The 21743-nt window shown below is 33.1% G+C and overlaps 1 protein-coding gene across 6 annotated transcripts in view; it reads left to right on the top strand.

The window, feature by feature from the left end:
* Positions 1–21743, top strand: part of HERC4 (HECT and RLD domain containing E3 ubiquitin protein ligase 4) — a 123076-nt gene that overhangs the window by 19528 nt on the left and 81805 nt on the right. For all 6 annotated transcript variants that reach the window (XM_010951700.3, XM_045514246.2, XM_010951702.3 and 3 more), the window contains exons 3-4: positions 15651–15810; positions 21634–21710. In XM_010951700.3, coding sequence (XP_010950002.2) covers positions 15651–15810; positions 21634–21710 — 237 coding nt within the window. The remainder of the gene's footprint in view (positions 1–15650; positions 15811–21633; positions 21711–21743) is intronic.

Below are 21743 nucleotides of genomic sequence, written 5' to 3'. Positions count from 1 at the left end.
GTATTTTGATTTTGGGAAATAGACGACATTTGTTCCTGTGGTGCTTGGGATCATTTGTAAGTTGGAGATTTCATATACTTTAAAAAAAAAAAAATCCTTTTTTTTCCTGATTACCAAAATAATACATTTCCATAACTTTTAAAAGTTATGGAAATACATGATTTAAAAAGTGGAAGCCACTTTTTTCCCTACATCGTGAAGGTGACTACTACTATTTGTTTATATTGTCATGTCTTATAAGTGTATTAAAATATATAATTCTATTCACATATACATAAAGTTCTATAGTTTGCTTTTCCATTTAATGTATTTTTATCTTTTCATGTTATACTATGTAGACATTCTTTTTAGTAGAAGCATCAATTTCTATTACCTGGATATTCCATGATTTATTTATTACCTGTTACTGGAAATAGAGTAATTTTCTATTGTTGTTTTTGTTTCCCAAAGGAAGATTCTGGGTCAGAGCACATGCATGTTTAGAATTGTAATACATATTGCCAACTTGCTCTCTAAAAAGCTTTTATTTTCCCAGTTATATTTTAAACATTGTTTAGAGAAATGTGTCTTTTCCCAATTTTGTGTGATTTATTTTTTTTCCATTTAAAAAAGTTGTTTCTCATGGAAATAATGTAATTTGAACTAGATACTTTAAATTTTCAAAATCAAGTTTATCTGTGATTGAATTATTCAGAGTAAGTTACTTCTGCAGATCACCTTTAAAACATAGGTGGTAGTACTTGGCTAACTTGACGGAATGTTTTGAACCTGAAAATATTTATTTAAGTGTATTCATTTGCTAGGCCTGCCATAACAAAGTAACACAAACTGGGTGGCTTAAGTAATAGTAAGGTGTTATATCACAGTTCTGGAGGCTAGAAATCCAAGATTAAGGTGTCAACAGCACTGATTCCTTCTGAAGGCTATGAAGGAAGGATCTATTCCATATTCCAGGCCTCTCTTTAGTGTCTGGTGGTTTGCTGGCAATATTAGGCAATCCTTCACATACCTTTCTCTTTGTGTGACCAGATTTCTTCTTTAATTAGGGCACAAGTCAGATTAGGGGCCTACCTTGCTCTTGTTCGACCTCATCTTAACTAATTACATCCTCAACCACTCTTTTTCCAAATAAGGTCACATTCTAGAGTACCAGGGATTAGGACTTTTAGCATACAGATTTTGGGGAACCCGGTTTATCCCATAACAACAAAATTTTGACATCTGTAGATGAAAGAGGATATAGAATAACAAGATAATGTTTATATTTTGGTGATGATATCTTATTGTCAGGTTTAAACCCATTTAGCAAAAGACTTTTTATGGGGGATGAGTAATTAGGTTTATTTATTTATTTATTTTTTAATGGAGGTACTGGGGATTGAACCCAGGACTTTGTGTGTGCTAAGCATGCAGTCTACCACTGAGCTATACTCTTCCCTGCGAAAGATTCTTAATAGACCATCTTATATATTTTATTTTGGTTGTCGAGGAAGAAGTGATTAGGTGTACTCTTACTAAATCAGTGTGAGTCATAGTCAGTCAGTACTCACAGAGCTTTTCATGGTCATTCCTGGACATCCATACGTGTAGAGATGCAAAGTACGTGAGTCCTCCATTGTGTACATTTCCAGCTGAGGTTCAGCAAAGCAGTGCTCTGCCTTCCTGTTTCAGCTCTTATATTGTAAATAAGTGTCTTTTTGCATTTTTTGCATTTTTGTACTTTTTGTTGGTGATTTCACTGTTTAAAATGGCCCCTGAGCATACAGCTGAGGTGCTGTCCAATGTTCCTAAGTACAAGCAGGCTGTATCACACCTGCGATACAATTTTCTTACAAGAAAATTCACTGGTGCGAGTTTACAGTGCTGTTGGCTGTGAATTCAGTGTTAGTGAATCAACAGTGTATGTATGACTGAACTATTATGCAGTACACCAGAAATTGATACAACATTGTAAACTGACTATACTTCAATTAATAAAACCCAAATATATATATTACATAAGATGTCTTTAAACAGAAACATATAAAACAAGGTAATAAATTGACTGGGTGATGAAATAAAATCAGAGGTTTGTAGCAACCTAATCTTGTATTTTCTCTAGGGGCTGTGATTCAGTATTTGCTAAATAAAGTCGCCCCGAACACTTGTAGAACTACTGCAAATAATGAGAATTGATACATTCCCAACTATATTAAAATTAAAAGACTAAAAATTACAAGTGGAACAATGATGGGGTGTCCTAGAAGGAGGGTATAATGGTGAAATGAATCATCAGTATTTAGCATCCTATCTTCATACAGTGTGCAGAGTTTTGCGTTTTCTTTTAAGAAGATGTGTAAGAAGTCTGTTTCATTGACCACAGTTGAGAATGTAAAAATGTTCATTTTCTGTCCATAATAACAAAGAGAAGAAAACTGACAGAACATGTTCACAATTACTAGACAAACCAGAAGGTGAATGTAGATAGCACCATTGTATGAATCTGGTAAGACTGATTATATAAGTGAACTCTTAAACAGAAGTCTGGATATGATATTCTACATGAATCTTCACAAACTCAAGAATTGATGTATATATTTGTTAGGTCCCAAAGGACATAAGATGTTCTTATCTGGTTAATTATTCAAACCAGAAGTATTTTATCATGTTAACATTTTACAGCAAAAACCTGGACCTATTCTGTATTGCTAAAAGGATGTGCAACAATATTCGTTCTTCTTTTATGTTTGTGCAGCGAAATTTATTTGATGCAGTTTGTTAGTGAACAAATACTGAAGTCCAATGTGCATACAGAGGTAATTGGAAGGAAATAAATGACGTAGAAACAAAAGCTGTCATTAGGTTGAACATTTTAGTTGGTTTTTATAAATATAAAAATGACAATGTTTTGCATTTATGGAGCAAAGAAGGTGGCTTTTTTCTCCTTGATAAAATGATGAGCCATTAGTTTTCAAAAATATTGCATTTGAACAACATAAGTGTAAGAAGAACCAGAAGTAATGATGAACTAGTGCCTATTAGAGATATTTGAAGTATATCTGCTGTCAGAATTTACAAGATGGGTATGTTAAATCTCTCTAGTTCTTCATCTTTTCTGTTTTTGCTCCTGTCTCTGAAAAAAATGTAGTTTTTCCTTCCTTTCTCTAGATAGTCTCCTCCACTTAAGTTTTCTTTGCCTTTTTGTGCCTCCCAAAACTAAGTGTTCCTTTTATTCTTTCCTTGAAGAGAAATATTGTGAATCATAAATATTGTTATGAACAGTATTACTTTTCTCAAAGTTTTTATATGAACGTTTTGAAGCATAAGGAAAAGTTGAAAGAATAGTGCAATGACCAACAGTTAACCTTTTGCCACGTATTTTTATCTGTGTATTTGTATTTTTTTAAAGCATACCTTATTTCTGAATTACAGTCAACTATAATGATCATGTGCTGCTACTAAACCTTTTCCAACAAGTTTAGCATCATACATTCTCTTAATTCTAACATCTTCTTGTAGCTCCCATTTATCAGAGGAATCAATTGTTTTTTAATGGGTTTGTTTGGCAGAGTTCTTCTTTTGTTTTCTGCCCTCATATTCATACTCAATCTAAATTAAAGTGAATTTAATCACCACTTATCCCTCCCTTTTCTGTGTTCCTTGGCCTTAAAAGGCATATTTGGCTTGATGATTAAAACTTTTAGAGTTAGCATAGTACCTGTTACATAGTAAACACCCAATAAATGTTAGCTGTTAGATTTGGTATGAATTCTCTTTTCTTTCTCATATAGGGTATCATCAAGCCAGGTTTTCTAGTGAATTTTTTTGTTTTGCTGGTTTTGTTTATTCCCCCTTCATTCTTGACTTACTTATCATTGACTCTGCTTTGAGGCCATCTTGTTTTAAGCATTCAACCAGAATTTGACCTGGATGTGAAATGTTTCAATATAACATTGATCTGACTTTTTAGCATACTGAGGGGAAATGGTTGAGGCTTTTCATTTTGATTAGCCATTTGGAAAAATAATTTTAAAAATCGTATGGAGAGGTTATCAGTTTGTATATTTGTTGTCTGAAAAGCCTGTATTAAATACTGTCTAAGATAATAACTGTATTATGTTTCTTTAATAATATATTTGTGAAGTAGTTATTCATTCTCAAAATAGATATCTCAATAATTTGATGGGGCTCAAATTCTGAAAGAACCAAAATTATTTATCTTGAGTTTTTAGCATGTAGAAAAAAATTAGAGCTCAGGTCAGTTTTAAAGAGAAAACATTGGTTTTGATACATTGCTTTGGGTATTTTTTCTAATATTCTATTTAATTTTTAAAATTATTTTAATTTTTATTTTGAATAGACAATATTCACATGGTTCAAAAATCAAAATAATATAAACACATTGAGAGGTTTGCTCTTACATTTGACTACCCTATTTCCCCCTCTACCCACATCCCTTATAGGTAACTATGTTAATTTTTTGTTTATCTTTCCAAAGTATCTTTATGTAGTTGTAAGAAGTATGAATATATATTGTTATTCTTCCCTCTTCTTTATACACAAAAAATAGCAAATCATGTACATTATTCCACATCTTGATTTTTCTTTTTCCCCTCCTTGGGTAATATATCCTTGAGAGCTTTCCATATTTGCATGTAGTTTCCTCTTTATTTCTTCAGAGCATAGTATCTCAATGTGTGGAGTCCTTGATTGATGGATACTTGAAATATTTCCAGTCTTTTGGTATTATATGCAGTACTGCAAATATATGTAAATACACACACATTCACGTAGACGCACATATGTTGTATTCTACCCTCCTAGGTGCTCCAGCTGGGGCCTGTCTAGACAAGGGACAGATTAACAAGAGAAAAACAAAACAGAAGTTTATTGCATTGTGTTTACATGTGGGAACACTCAGGAATGAGTAACACAAGAGGGTGGTAGAACATGGACTTACGTAGCATTTTAACAAAAGAACAGTAAGTAAAGAAGTAACAAAATGAAAAGTTCTTTGGGTTTCTGGGGTGGCAAATATGTGTGGGAACTTATGAAAAGATAAAGGCTAGTTAGTGAAGTTTAGTTCTGGGGTGGCAAATGTGTGTGGGAACTTATGAAAAGATAAAGGCTAGTTAGTGAAGTTTCTTAGTAGTTTCTTCTGGTGCTGTTTCTGACCTGATAAGGTCTAGAGTGTCTCCAGTGATTAACTTCTAGTAGAGAGGGAAGAGGGGACACCTTAACAAATTTATGTCCTGCTTTTTAGGCACATAGGGGGAGAGCAGAGAGCTTTTCTTATATCTGCTTCTTAATGGCCTTCAGCTCAAAATAACCCTTATTCCAAAGTGGCATATTTTGAGGTAGCATTATTCTGCTACCCTTTAGTACTTAGATGTATCTGTACGATGTGGAATTGCTGGATTCAAAAAGGTAAATGCATATGTTTTGTTAGATAATTGCCACATTCCTTTCCATAAAGGTGGTTCTATTTTGTATTCCAACTATGAATATATGAGTTCCTTCTTTCCCAACAGATTGTTATCAGACTTGAATTTTTATGAGATGAAAAATGTTATCTTGGTGTGTGTGTGTTTTTAATAAACAAATTTTATTATTAATAAACTTCTAAAGAGCATTTTAAGTTCACAGCAAACTTGAGCAGAAAGTACAGAGTTAACCGTATACTCTATGCCATCCATACACAACCTCCCCCACTATCCACAGCCTGTACCACAGTGGTACATTTATTACCAATTTATGAATCTACACTGACACACTGTTATCTTCTAGAGTCCATAGTTTACATTAGCAATCACTCTGTTGTACATTCTGTGGTTTTGATGAATGCATGCAGTGATATACATAGTATGGTACAGAGTAGTGAAAGTATTGCCCGGAATAGTTTGACTACTCTAAAAATCCTCTGTGCTCTGCTTATTCCTTCCTCCCTCTCCCTGCCCACAAGCAGCCACTTAATCTTTTTATTGTCTCCAAAGTATTTGCCTTTTCCAGAATATCATATACTTAGATCATATATTTTGTAACCTTTTCCATTTGGCTTCTTTCACTAAGTAGTATGCATTTAAGTTTCCTCCATGTGTATTCATGGCTTGATAGCTCATTTCTTTTTAGCACTGAATGATGTTCCACTGTCTGGATATACCAGTTTATCCATTCACCTACTGAAGGACATTTTGGTTGCTTCCAAGTTTTGGCAATGACTAATAAAGATACTGTAAACATCTGTGTGCAGGTTTTTGTGTAGATATTAGTTTCAATTCCTTTGAGTAAATACCAAGAAGTGTGATTGCTGGATCATATAAGAGTATGTTTAGTTTTGTAAAAAATAGTCAAACTGTCTGTCTTCCAAAGTGTCTCTACCATTTTGCATGCCCACTAGCAATGAATGAGAGTCATTGTTGCTCTGTGTCCTTGCCAGCATTTGCTATTGTCAGTGTTTTGGATTTTGGTCATTTTAATAGGTTTATAGCGGTACCTCATTTTAATTTGCAATTCCCTGATGATATATGATATAAAATACACTTTCATATGGTTGCTTGCCATCTGTATGTCTTTTATATACAATAGTATTTGCAAGTCACAAAATCCCAATTTATCCCTCTACCCCCTTTCCTCCAGTAACCATAAGTTTATTTTCTATGTTTGTGAGTCTGTTTCTGTTTTGTAAATAAGTTCATTTGTGTCTCTTTTTAGATTATACATATGAGTGATAACATGGTATTTTTCATTCTCTTTCTGGCTTACTTCTCTTAGTGTAGTGATCTCCAGCTCCATCCAGGTTGCTGCAAATGGCATTATTTTATTTTTTTTGGCTGACTAGTATTCCATTTTATAATTATACCACAAGTTCTTTATCCATTCATCTGCTGATGGACACTTAGGTTGCTTCCATGTCTTGGCTATTGTAAATAGTGGTGGTGTGAACATTGGGGTGCATGTATCTTTTTGAATTAAGAATTTTCTCCAGGTATATGCCCAAGAGTGGGATTGCTGGATCATATAGTAACTCTATTTTTAGATTTTTAAGGAACCTCCATAGTGGCTGTACCAATTTATATTCCTACCAACAGTGTAGGAGGGTTCCTTTTTCTCCACACCTTCTCCTGTATTTATTCCTTGTAGACTTTTTGCTGATGGCCATTCTGATCGTTGTGAAATGATTCTTCATTGTAGTTTTGATTTGCATTTCTTGATTCATGATCTTGAGCATCTTTTCATGTGCCTGTTGACCATCTGTGTCTTCTTTTGAGAAATGGCTGTTTAGATCTTCTGCACATTCTTTTCATTGGATTTTTTTTTTTTTTTTAAATCTTGAGCTGTGTTAGCTGCTTGTGTATTTTGGAAATTAATCCCTTGTTGATGTAGGTTGTCTTTTAGTTTTATTTGTAGTTTCCTTTGCTATGCAAAAGCTTTCAAGTTTAGTTAGGTCCCATTTGTTTACTTTTGTTTTTATTTCCATTACTCTAGGAGATGGAACCCCAAAAAATATTTCTTCGATTTACATCAAAGAATGTTCTGCCTATGTTTTCCTCTAGGAGTTTTATAGTATCTGGTCTTCCATTTAGGTCTTTAATCCATTTTGATTTTATTTTTGTATATGGTGTTAGAGAATGTTCTAATTTCATTCCTTTACATGTACCTGTTTAGTTTTCCCAGCACTACTTATTGAAGAAACTGTCTTTTCTCCATTGTATATTCCTGCCTCCTTTGTCATAGATTAGTTGACTGTAAGTGTTTGGGTTTATTTCTGAAGTTTCTGTCCACTATTCCATGAGTCTGTATGTCTGTTTTTGTATCAGTACTATGCTATTTTGATTACTGTAGTTTTGTATTGCAGTCTGAAGTCAGGGAGCATGATTTCCCCAGCTCCATTCTTCTTTCTCAGATTGTTTCACCTATTCACGGTCTTTTGTGTTTCCATACAAATTTAACAATTTTTTTGTTCCAGTTCTGTGAAAAATGCCATTGGTAATTTGATAGGGATTGCATTAAATCTGTATATTGCCTTGTCAGTATGGCCATTTTAACAATTTTGATTCTTCCAATCCAAGAACACGGTATATCTTTCCATGTACATTGTCTTCAATTTCTTTCATCAGTGTCTTACAGTTTTCAAAGTACAGGTCTTTTGCCTCCTTAGATAGATTTATTCCTAGTTTTTTGTTTTTTTTTTTTTTGATGCAGTGGTAAATGGGGTTGCTTCCTTATTAATTTTTATTTCTTATATTTTGCTGTTAGTATATAGAAATACAACAAATTTCTGTATGCTAATTTTGTATCCTGCAACTTTACTGAATTCATAGATGAGGTCTAGTAGTTTTCTAGTAGCATATTTGAGATTTTCTGTTTATAGTATCATGTCACCTGCAAACAGTGACAGTTTTACTTCTTTTCCAATTTGGATTCATTTTATTTCTTTTTCTTTAATTGTTGTAGCTAGGACTTCCAAAACTATGTTGAATAAAAGTGGCAAGAGTGGGCATCCTTGTCTTGTTCCTGATCTTAGAAGAAATGCCTTTAGTTTTTAACTATTGAGTATGATGTTAGCTGTAGGCTTGTCATATGGCCTTTGTTATGTTGAGATATGTTCCTTCTATGTCCACTTTCTGGAGAGTTTTTACTATAAATGGATGTTGAATTTTATCAGATGCTTTTTGTACATCTATTGAGATGATCATATGGTTTTTATTTTTAAGTTATGTGATGTATCACCCTGATTGATTTGTGGATATTGAAAAATCCTTGTGTCCTTGGAATAAATCCCACTTGATCATGGTGTATCATCCTTTTAATGTATTGTTGGAGTCAATTTGCAAGAATTTTGTTGAGAATTTTTGCATCTGTGTTCATCAGGGATATTGGCCTGTAATTGTGTGTGTGTGTGTGTGAGAGAGAGAGAGATACCCTTGGTTTTGATATCAGGGTGATGATGGCATCATAGAATGTGTTTGGAAGTGTTCCTTCCTCTGCAGTTGTTTGGAATAGTTTCAGAAGGATAAGTGTTAACTCTTCTGTAAATATTTAGTAGAATTCACCTGTGAAGCCATCTGGTTTAGGACTTTTGTTTGTTTGGGAGTTTGTAAATTACTGATTCGATTTCAGTACTGGTAGTCTGTTCATATTTTCTATTTGTTCTTGGTTCAGTCTTGGAAGATTGTACCTTTTTAAGAATTTGTCAATTTCTTATAGGTTTTCCATTTTATTGGTATATAGTTTTTGGTAATAGCCTCTTATGGTCCTTTGTATTTCTGTGGCGTCACTTACAACTTCTTTCTCATTTCTATTGATTTGGGTCCTCTCCCTTTTTTTCTTGATGAATCTCACTAAAGGTTTATCAATTTTGTATATCTTTTCAAAGAATCAGCTTTTAGTTTTATTGATCCTTTCTATTTTTTTTTTAGTCTCTTTCATTTATTTCTGCTCTGATCTTTATGATTCCTTTCCTTGTATTTTGGGTTTTGTTTGTTTCTTCTCTAGGTGATTTAGGTGTAAGGGTAGGTTGTTTGACATTTTGTTTTCTGAGGTAAGATTATGTCATTACAAACTTCCCGCTTAGAACTGCTTTTTCTGCATCCCATAGGTTTTGAATTATTGTGTTTTCATTTGTCCCTGCTTTTTAAAAAATTTCATTTTGATTTCATCAATTATCTATTGGTTGTTTTGTAGCATATTGTTTAGCTTCCTTGTGTTTGTGTTTTTTGCAGTTTTTTTTTTCTTTTTTCTTTTTGTAATTGATTTCTAATATAGTCTTGTGGTCAGAAAAGATACTTGATATACTTTCAAGTTTTGTTTTGTTTTGTTTTGTTTTGTTTTGTTTTTGGTTTACCAAGGCTTGTTTTGTGGCCCAGTATGTGATCTATCCTACAGAATGTTCCATGTATAATTGAAAAGAATGTGTATTCTGCTGCTTTCAGATGGAATGCTAAGTATCAATTAAGTTTATCTGGTTTAGTGTGTCATTTAAGGCCTATATTTCCTTGCCGTTTTTCTGTCTGGATGATCTGTTCGTTGTTGTAAATGGGGTGTTAAGGTCCTCACTATTACTGTGTTACTGGCAGTTTGTCTTATGTTTGTTAACAGTTGCTGTATATATTGAGGTACTCCTTTTTTGGGTGTATATATATTTACAATTGTTACATCCTTTTCTTGGGTTGACCCCTTGATCATTATGTAGTGTCCCTGTTTGTCTCTTTTAAAGTCTGTTTTGTCTGATATAAATATTTGCTACTCCAGCTTTCTTTTGGTTTCCATTTGCATCCCTTCACTTTCAGTCTGTGTGTGTCCCTAGGTCTGAAGTGGGTCTCTTGTATACAGCATATATATGGGTCTTGTTTTGTATCCATTCAGCCAGTCTATATCTTTTGATTGGATTGTTTAGTCCATTTGCATTTAAGGTAATTATTGATAAGTATGTTCTTATTGCCATTTTCTTAATTGCTTTGAGTTGTTCTTTTTCCCCCTTTTCAATTTTGTTCTTTATTTTATTTGATGACTATCTTTAGTGCTATGTTGGATTCCTCTTTATTTTTGTGTCTATTGTCTATTACAGGTTTTTAGTTTGCAGTTACCATGAGGTTTTGGTATAAAAGTATATACACACACATACATACATACATGATTGTTTTAAGTTGCTGACCTCTTAATTTCAAATGCATTTTATTTATTTATTTAAATATAGTCAGTTTACACTGTTATATCAGTTTCTGGTGTGGAGCATATTGTTTCAGTCATACATGTATGTACATATGTTTGTTTTCATGTTCTTTTTTGTTATAGGTTACTACATGATATTGAATATATTTTCCCTGTGCTACAGGGAAGAAACTTGTTTATTTTTTATACCAGATGCATTTTAAATACCTTGCATTCATACTCCCCTCATGATTACTGATATTGATATCATATTTTACAGCTAATTGTTTTGTGTATCCTTTAACTGCTTATTGTGGATACAGATGATTTTACTACTTTTGTCTTTTAACTTTCCTATTAGTTTGTGTGTAGATGACTTCCTACCTTTACTGTATGATTGTGTGTACTGGTGAGCTTTTCTGTTTTGTAATTTTCTTGTTTCTAATTGTGGTCTTTTCTTTTCCACCTAAAGAAGTTCCTTTAGCATTTGTTGTAAAGCTGGTTTGGTGGTGCTGAATTCTTTTAGCTTTTGCTTGTTTGTAAAGCTTTTGATTTCTCCATCAAATCTGAATGAAGCCTTGCTGGGTAGAGTATTCTTGGTTGTAGGTTTTTTCTCTTTGATCACTTTAAATATATTATGCTACTTCCCTCTGACCTGCAGAGTTTCTGCTGAAAAATCAGATGATAATGTTATGGGAGTTCCTGTGTATGTTATTTGTTGCTTTTCTCTTGTTGCTTTTAGTATTGTCTCTTTATCTTTAATTTTTTTGTTAGTTTGATTACCATGGGTCTCAGTGTGCTCCTCTTTGGAATAATACTGTATGGGAATCTCTGTGCTTCCTGGACTTGGGTGACTATTTCCTTTACTATGGTAGGGAAGATTTCAGTTATTGTCTCTTCAAATATCTTCTCAGGCCCTTTCTCTCTCTTCTCCTTCTGGAACCTGTGTAATGTGAATGTTAGTTTGCTTAATATTTTCCCAGAGGTCTCTTCCTTCTTTTCATTCTTTTTTCTGTTATATGGCAGTGATTTCCACTACTCTGTGTTCAAGCTCTCTGATCCATTCTTCTGCCTCGTTTATTCTACTGTTGATTCCTTTGAGTGTATCTTTCATTTCATTTATTATAGTCTTCAACTATTTGATTATTTTTTGTATTTTTTAACTCTTTGTTAAAAGCTTTTAACTTCTCATTCTGTGCATCCATTCTTTTCCTTCATGATCATTAATCTGAACTCTTTCTTGGGTAGATTGCCTGTCTCTGCATTACTTAATTTTTCTGGGGTTGTACCTTGTTCTTTTGGAATACATTTCCTTGCTACTTCATTTTGTCTGAATTTCTGTTTGTATATTTATTATGTGGTGGGTTAGTTAGATTTCTTGACCTGGGAAAAGTGGCCCTTTGTAGGGGGCATCCTAGGTATCCCAGCTGTACACTCCCCTCTTGTTATCCATGGGCCAGGAGCTGACTGGTCCCACGTAGGGGTCTGGGCTGTATTTTGTATTTGTAAATTTGGTTCCTAAGGCTATGGGGTCATAGATTTCTTGCTTCTGTTGTCTGCCCCCTGGTGGATGAGTCTAGTCTATAGGCTCCTGCATACTTCCTGGTAGGAGGGGCTGATGCCTGCCCACTGATGGGTGGAGCTGGGTCTGGCTCTCTGGTGGACAGACCCATGCCTGGGGGTGTGCTTAGAGGGGGCTGTGGGCTCAGAAAGTCTTAAGGTAGCCTGTCTGCTGATGGATGGATCTGTGTTCCCACCCTGTTAGTTATTTGGCACTTAAGCCTACAGGCTGTTGGGTGGGGCCAGGTCTTGGTGCTCATGCCCCAAGCAAGATGTCAGCCTCCAGGTGAGTTTATGCAGATGAATATCCCCCCTTCCTTCTGTCACCACCAGCTTTTATGTTCAAAGGGTAAGCCACAGCTACACTACCCTCCCACCCACCCCCTGAAACCTCCAAGACCAGCAGACAGGTTTGACCCACATTCCTGTGAAAATATTGCTTCGGTCAACCCTTGGCCCCCGTGTATGTGAGATTTTGTGTGCACTCTTTAAGAGTGAAGTCTCTGTTTGCTCCAGTCCTGTGAAGCTCCTGCAATTAAGCCTCACTAGCCTTCAAAGCCAGACATTCTGGTGACTTCTCCCAATGCTGGACCCTCAGGGCTGGGGTGCCTGACAAGGGGCTCAGAACTCACTCCTGTAGGAGAACCCCGCAATTTGGTTATTCTCCAGCTTTTGGATCACCCACTGGGGGTTATGGGACTGGAATATGCAAGTGCGCCCCTCTTGCTGTTCTGCTATGGTTCCCTCTTTATGTTTCTAGTTGTAGAAGATGGGTTTTTTTTGGTAGGTTCCAGTCTTTTGTTTTTGTTTTTGTTTTTGTTTCTTTGCGGGGTGGGGAGTAGATTATTAGATTTGTTTGTTTATTTTTAGAGAAGGTAGGGGATGTTGAACCCAGGGCGTGGTACATGTTATGCACTCTGCCACTGGAGCTATATCTTCCCCCTGGTTTCAGTCTGTTTTTATTGATGGTTGTTCAGCAGTCAGCTGTGGTTTTGTTGTATTCATGAGAGGAGGTGAACTCAAGGTCCTTCTCTGCCATGTTGACAAGATTGGGTTATTTATTTTCTTACTGTTGGGTTTTAAGAAATTTTAAAAAATATTTTGGATAGCAATCCTTTATTAGTTGTGTCTTTTGTGAATATTTTCTCCGAGTCAGTGGCTTATCTTCTCATTCTTCTGATAAATGTAAACTTTTATAATTGAAGGTTAACCCTATAGAAATGTGCACCAGTTAAAAGTGTATGTCTTGAGGGGTGGGTGTAAGTCTGGTAGGGTGCATGCTTAGCATAAGCAAGGTTTTGGGTCAATCCTCAGTACTTCTAATTTTAAAAAACAGTGTGTGGCTTTATTAATTTTCTAAGAGAATGTATAATTGGCTTCCCGATGTAGACTGAATTTTCATTTCTCTTATCAGTGAAGTTGAGCGTCTTTTCATAGGAGTAAGGGCCATTTCTGTTTCTTTTTTTGTGAACTATCAGTTCACATCTTTTGCTTATTTTTCACTGAATTACTGCTCTTTTCCCCCCCAGTTTTAAATATTAGGGAGGCTGTTTCTTTGTTTGACAGGTCGATAACATTTTCCTCTGCTTTTTAAAAATCAGTCTTTTCACTTTGCTTTTAGTTTGTTTTGCGGTATTTGAGAAAATAATTTGAATTTTCTCAGATGCATACATGGAATCTCTTCCTTTTTCCTCAGCTGCTTAAGTGTCACTGTCTTCCAGAATTCTTCCTATTATCTTTAAAGGCTTTAATAAGTATCTTATGTTCCCATGATGCCTTTTGTTGATCTTAGCATTTAATCACAATCCCTGTCTCGCCTGTTTTTCTATAGACAGTAAACTCCTTGAAGATGAAAACTCTTTTATTTATCTGTGTGTCTAGTGCTTAGAGCACAAGAAATTTACAGTAAATATTAGTGTTTGGTATGAATGATTATTTCTTCTTTGTTTCTTTGATTTTTAGTACCTTTGATTTTATAGCCATTGCTGTCTAATTTAAGTACTCTTCATATGTTGTTGAACCAACCAGTCTTACTCATTCTTCTTGTCATCCTGTCATTTTCTGCTCTTTACTATATTTCCTATGAAGATTATTTTCAAGAAACATTGACTCGTTTCAGGGGCTTTGTGAAGGATAACAGATTTGTGCATTTTACTTCTGTCTTCATAATTAAGATTTATGGGAATATTTTGATGTAAATAAATGATGCCATACTTCTAAGTCCTTTTTCTTTTTTTGGGGGGTGCCGTGTTATATATTTTTGGTTTTGTGCGTTACTGCAATATACTTTTTAAAAACACATGCAAAAAATATGCACAAAAAGTGAGAGATGAGTATAATGAACTTCCATGTACTGTTCATCAGCTTCACAAATTAACTCATAGTACTTTAAGGTAAGTACTTAAGATAATGTATCATTAGAGCAAATTCCTGGAGGCTGTCTAAGGGCTAACCTCCCACCCTAAAATGCAGAATAAGTAATTAAGATATAATCTGAATTTATATATAGGGATTTAAACCTCCTTGATATAATCTGTTTCATTATTGAATAGCTGCACTTGTACATTAGCTAAAATGTGCTTCTGAAGAAACCCTGATGGATTCAATTTTAATGTCTCTGCAACAATAGACTTTCAGTTTATTGAAGACATAGCTTTCTTATTAGATTAAAAAGTTAATTTTAAATGGTGTTTTAAAAGAACTTGTGGTACTATTAAAAAAACTGATAGACAATGCAGATCTTAAAGATACTAAGGAGACAGTTTCACTTTCTTTATTGATTTGTCAGTGGCTGCTGACAGTCCTCTGAAGGGCCATTATTTTAATTACTGACTTAAAGCTTGAACAAGTTTTAATCACATATGAAGGTTTTATATCTTCAGTGTTAAAATGGCAGCCTGTAAGCTGAAACCTATTTGTTATGGTCACGTTGCCTTTCAATTCTCTCCTCAGCATATCCAATAGATATTTATTTATGAGATCTGTAAAGAATTGTTTCCTGTCAGAAATTGCTAATTCAGATTATTTCATTAATTTCAGGATCACTCCATAGTAGTATTCATATGGTAATGTGTGTGTCAGTTATGATCTTATTGTTAAAATACAAACAAGCCAAATTATTTAAATGATTCCCTTTCAGCTGGACTCCGTTCTTTTTATTGGTAATGGCTTCAAATGAAGAGCACTTTCTGAGAGAATCCTTGTGAACCGTTTACTTCTTCCCCAAAATGTTCAATTCACCTAATATTCTGAATTGATTATGCCCTATGATATATTTCTGCATTTACCACATTGAGAATTTTGTGTGGAACATATTTGTTAGGTTTTTCAGAATAACTGAAGTTACACTTAGTCTGTATTTCAGCATTTCCTTAGCTTTTTTGTACAAGATAAACACTGTATTTTATTCTTATTGGGAGTTTAAAATTAGAATGTAATGTGTCTCTTCTTGATTTCTGTAGAGCAGGTTGTTGCCCTGGATGCCCAAAATATCGTAGCTGTTTCATGTGGAGAAGCTCATACATTAGCACTAAATGACAAGGGCCAGGTGTATGCTTGGGGTCTCGATTCTGATGGACAGCTTGGCCTGCTAGGATCAGAGGAATGTATCAGAGTACCCAGGTAACAAAGGTGACCAACAAGAGGTCTTTAACAATCTTTTATAATAAATTTGTTATCTAAATTATTTTGCTTACTGTGGGCATTTAAGAGTTGACACCTAATTACTTCTCCCCTCTGAGTTCTTAAGGCATTTACTAGGTAGGTTCTTGCCTTTAATTTTGGATTGAGTGCTATATTTTATATACTCCGTATTTTCCCCAAGTCATTTCTGTTTGTAAAGAAAAAGGATGGGGAATATATACTTTATTATAAATTTTCTCTTAATAGGATTTTTAGGTGGGCGAGACTGATTTAAACCATTAATTCTACTATCTTGAGTACCTCAGCTATTGAAATATTTATTAAATATTAGTTGGTTGCATGTATCTTTTTTTCAGTGTTTATTTTTATTGAATATAGAAGTCCCACATGTTTAAAGCATAAAAAGAATTCATTTTCCACATTTTTACATAGTAGTGACCACAATTTAATTTATGCTAACCACAAATTTGTCATAGAATGTTTTCAAAATTTAAAAATAAACAATGACTCATCAATGTTGTAGTCGTACAGATTTACATAGGGCATAGCCATTGCTTTAATATTAATAACTCTAAGAGCATGAACATATCTAGGTAAAAATATAAAGATTTAAAGAAGAGTATCCAATTTCTTTTATATACGTAATTAATACACTAATTCATGCTTCATGTTTAAAATTATATAAATTCTTGCCTCCTTAAACTCTTGTTTTTTCTTTCTAGTAGTAGTTTTAGGGACAAAAGAGAACTCTCCAGGGAACCGAGGTATTAAACTAATTTTAGATTTATCTCAGGTAGCCTTTTTTTAATACACATTTAGATATTTTGTTTTTAACTTAATGTAGATAATGTTTGTTTTGGTTTAAAAAATAACTACCAGGATAAGAAAATGGAGCACGGGAGCTAATGTATTTCAGAACAGGAACTCTTACCATTGTTAGAAATGAGTTAACGAAGAAAGGCAGCTAGTTCCTTCAGTAAGCCCATAACCTTCCATCATGTGTATATGTTTATTTAAAAACTTAAAGTATACATGTAAAGTATTTGCTTTATTTTAACATATTGAAAGTTTATTTCATCTTCAGTTTGACCTTTTATATTTGTTCTAGTAATGAACTGTCTGTTGAGATTTTTGGATACATCATCACATTCACATGTTTTTAAATAGAGCTTGTAACCAAATTCTACAAATTCCTTCTTCGTTGTTTCTTCTGCAATAACAAGTAACAAACACACTTCCCATTATGCTTTTTACGTCTGTAACTGTGATGCTGTTGTGAGAAAAAATTTTTTCCTTAATCTAAGTATATTGTTGTAGAATGGGATTTTATTTAAGATTTTAAGAATTTTGTGTTTAAGGATTGAAAAGGGACTTACTTGTTAGGTTTTCTAAGACGATATTCTCAAAACCATGATTCATGGCAAAACTTGCTAGTTTCCCTAATTTTTACTCCACTTTATTCTCTTAATTCTTATGCTTACAATTTTTTTTATTTATTTTGCTGTTCAGTTCTGGTGTAAGAGATTTTAGTCAGGAATCCATAGATGATTAGTAAATGGAAAGAAAGTTACTATAAGGAGAAACTTTTACTATATGACAATTTATTTGAAGGTTGCCCAGTTATGTATTTGTGACTACTGTTCTGTGAACTTAGATGGGGACCTGAAAGAGATCTTAACTGAGTTCTTTGGTTTAAACTTCTCTATTTATGTATTTACTGAGCATCTGTCTTAACTCTAAGGTGTATAGTAGGGCATTTTTTCCTGTTCAGCATTCTTGGTTTTTCTTGAACTGATCTGTTTTATTGTGACATACATATAATTTTTACTGACATTTTCATTTCTTAAAAGACTATTTAGTATTTCAGTAGAAATAGATTTTTAGGAAAGATTATCAGTGATTTTTTTGCCTTTTAAAATTTCAGTACCAAATCATTTTTTTAGATGCAGGGTGTTTTCTAGATGCTTAGAGATGTCAGCCAGCTTTGTAATTTTCACATACATTTTTAATAAAACCTGTATAGAAGATAGGACACTGAGATACATGTGAATATATTTTTTAAAATTAGCATTTATGATTTTCATAAGGGTGATCGGGGAAGTGAGGATTAACATTTGACTGTATTTTCTTGAAAATAAAACCTGTTTTTATGCCAATAGATGACAGTATGTAAATTAGGTGACACTTTAAAATTAAAGATGAATGTAAAATTAATAATGAATAGATTATATTTGAAGCTCTTATTATTTGATAATTTCTTCCTGTTTCTAATTTTTTTTTGTTTTGAAATCATTACTTCTTGGGGAAAGATAGATTATTCAGTATCAGTGGTCTCTGTAGACCTGCATTTCTGGTTAGTCATTTCTTTTTATGTAGGATATGTTATGCCTTAATTTAATTAATTAATTTTATTTGTTTAGGGACATGTATCTTTTTTATTAAAGTATAGTCAGTTACAATGTGTCAGTTTCTGATGTGTATTATATATTTTTTTAAAAGTTAATCCTAATTTTACTGTCTTTTAATTTAATGTAAGAAGAATAACTGTTGGAAATAAAGTTGTAGTTTATTTTTTAAAGTTCTGTTTTTTGGGCATTTGTAATAAGAAATTATGACAGGATGGTATAATATGATTATCCTTGTGAGAACAGCTATTTTTGGACTATAGAAACTTAATTAAAAATGTATGAATTGTCAGCCTGGTCAAAAATAAAATTGATTTTCTTGGTTTAATCAGTTATAAAAGTATATTACAATTAGCTGCATAGCATTAGCATCTGAAAGTTCCAAACATTTTAAATTAAAAAGAAAGTTAAAGAGTATTTCTTAATGGTAGAGACTAGATCCGTTGTTAGCCTAAATTTTTCAAAATGGAAGAGTTGGTACTAAGACTTTTCTCAAATCACTAAGAAAGTTGTGGCTTAATTGGGAAATGGAAATTTGTTGATTATGTTTTACTGGCAAAATATATTTTTAAAACCACTTTATTGAGGTATGATTGGCATATAGAAACCTGTACTTATAAAATGTATATGCCATGATGAGTTTGGTATTGGCAAAATATTTAATACTTTAGTTCTTCAAATTCTTAATTATATAATGTAAACTTTTCACGAGTCGTTATTAATAGTTGTTACAATTTTATGTTCATAGACAATTGCAAATGCCTGGTTTCTGCCTATATTGCCACCATACATTAAGTTGGAAAAAATGTAACAGTACCACAATACATCTGTTTAACAATTTATGTTTTGATTTTTAAGTTAAGACTTTGCAAAGAGGGGTGTATAAATTTTATTTCCAAGTTTATTATATTTTCTTAGAAGTCTCAAACATCTTCCAAAATTCAGTAATTATTTTGTTCTTTACAGTGAATAATTTTAGTGATGTCATAGCCATGTAAAAATGTTTGACATATTCTAAACCTTAGGGAGTTATTTTAAATTGATAAACAGTTATGAAATATTTACCCTAGACATCTGAATTTTGATTTTCTTTTCATAGTTCTGATTAATTAGGAATCTTTATGTAGAGCATATATACATGTAAATATATACTTTTTATTTACAAAATTTATTCTGACTTATTTTACTTTTCCTGTTAATCACATTTGAATCCTTTTAAAAATTAAAAGCCAATAAAGATGTACATTATCTTTTTTACTTATTGGGGATTATTTTTGATGAATTCTATAAAATTCAGTTTTATTAAGAATTTTCTAATTTGTTATCTCTTTAAGAAGAATGGAACATGGTAAAATTAAGTTTTACCATTCACAATATTTTTCTTTCTTTTTCTGTTTTATTCCTGAAAGCTTAAAAAAAAAAAACAAGAAAACATATCCTTTCCTCTTCCCCATCCCCAGCAATCTTCAGTGTATTAAATCTGGAAAGAGATGAAGGGAGATTTTGTTTGTTTGTTTAAAACAGTAATGCCACAGAAGAATATCTTTCCTATGTCTCTGTAGCAGATATGGCTAAAGAAGTTAGCATTTATGTTATATTCCAAGCTTTTTGATAATATTTTGATATTGGGAGTCACTGAGTTTAAATTGCTCTGCAAATTTAGAAGTTTTTTGGGCAAACTTTTAATACTAAAAACTCAAGGACATTACAGATTCACTTCTAACAGTGGATGCTTTACATAGTTTTGTTTTTGTTTTTGTTTTTGTTTTTGTTTTTGTTTTTGTTTTTGTTTTTGAACATACTTTTTGCCAGGCATTATGGTAGGTGCTAGGGATTCCATGAGTATAAGATAATAATATGCCTTCACAGAGCTTATTGTTTAGCAAAATATAATAGTAATAATTTAATTAATAAGTACGCTGGTAATTAATGGAGACAGATGCTGTGAAGGAGAAAACAAGGTGCTATGAAAATGTAGTATTTTGAAAAGTTTTACTTGGTCCTGCAAGTTGGACTTCAAACTTGGAGCCGTTGGTGTTTTAAAAATATTTAATAAAGTTCACTAGTCAATGTATGATGTGCCTAATATACATAAGCAGTAACAGTAAATGTTGAGTAACTTCAGCACAGTTGTACATATCCATGTATTTTTTTATTCCTGTTTTTACATTGCCTGTGTTTGGGTTTGCTAACTGCAAGAAAAAAAGACATTTTGCTATATTTGAAAATCTGAAGGTGCTTTGAATCCTGCTAACCTGTTGGATTCTGCTAAATTGTAGCAGTACAACTTTCAAGTTTTGTAGTTAAGAACATAAATCCACTAAATAAAAGTCTTTCTAATACAACAATATGGAATTAGATTAACTGTCCTTTCTCCTGCTCAAAATTTGATTTGCTGAAGCTGCCTCCTGAAAATCATGGGTATCGACACTCTGGTCAGAACTTGCTCCGGACTCTCATATGGCAGAATCAGGTCAGGTGGCAGTATCAGGTAAAGGGAAATAAGAAACATGCTATATTTTCTCCCCCTCTTTTTTTCTTGAAGACATTCATTCAGGAAAAATAGTAGAACGACCAGGTGAAGGGGAACTACATAAAGAAAACCTCGGATGATTGATGCACAGAGTTACATTGATTTTTGTAGTGTTTTAACAATTAACCTTTACAGGTAGAGTGCAGTTAAGGAAAAGTCAGAGATTGGGGGGAAAAAAGAAAATATGAAAATATAAAGAAGAAACACAAGATGACAGAAATATGACTGAACACATCAGTGATCATAATAGATGTGAATTGATTAAATTTCCCTAGTAAAGAATTAAGTTGAATATCACTGATTTAGATGTAAAGCAAAAGGATAGTCCAAAGGGAGTAAGTTTCATAATTTGTGAATTTTGAGCACTAGATGATAGGAATCCCTTTTGATTCTTAAGGAACCCAACAGAGGAGAACATACACATAACTAGGCCAAACATCCTTTTTAGACAAGTTAGATCATGTGCATTTGTTTTACAAATATATTGCCAAGTTTCACACATTTTAAGCTAAAGACTTTTTAAATTTTGATAATAAAACATATGCATTATGAAGGCACTGAGGTGTGAATGTAGTTTACTGTGCTGAAATACTGTCCTCTCAAAAATGTTTTCTCATCACATCTGTTGATTTGTTTTCATATCTAGATTTTGTTTATTGATTTTAGCATAAATTTTTGGTAAATTGGGCCTGTATGAAAAAAAACAGCATAAACTGCTACATCATGCTAGTAAGGAACTGCTTGCGGGTAAGGAAACTACTTGCACATAATAGGTAGTCAATAAATACTGTAAATAAATAGCATTCAGGGATCCATTTATTAAATGGAATTAACTAATCCTAATCTCTCTTCTTATTTTTCTAGAAATATTAAAAGTTTGTCAGATATCCAGATAGTACAGGTTGCTTGTGGTTACTATCATTCACTTGCACTTTCTAAAGGTAAGCATTGTTTTTATTTTCTTTCCCTTTTTC

The sequence above is a fragment of the Camelus bactrianus genome, chromosome 11 (genome assembly GCF_048773025.1).
Source record: "Camelus bactrianus isolate YW-2024 breed Bactrian camel chromosome 11, ASM4877302v1, whole genome shotgun sequence".
Classification (NCBI taxonomy): domain Eukaryota; kingdom Metazoa; phylum Chordata; class Mammalia; order Artiodactyla; family Camelidae; genus Camelus; species Camelus bactrianus.
Note: the sequence above shows the minus strand (reverse complement) of the source record. Positions and strands in the feature narration are given on the sequence as shown.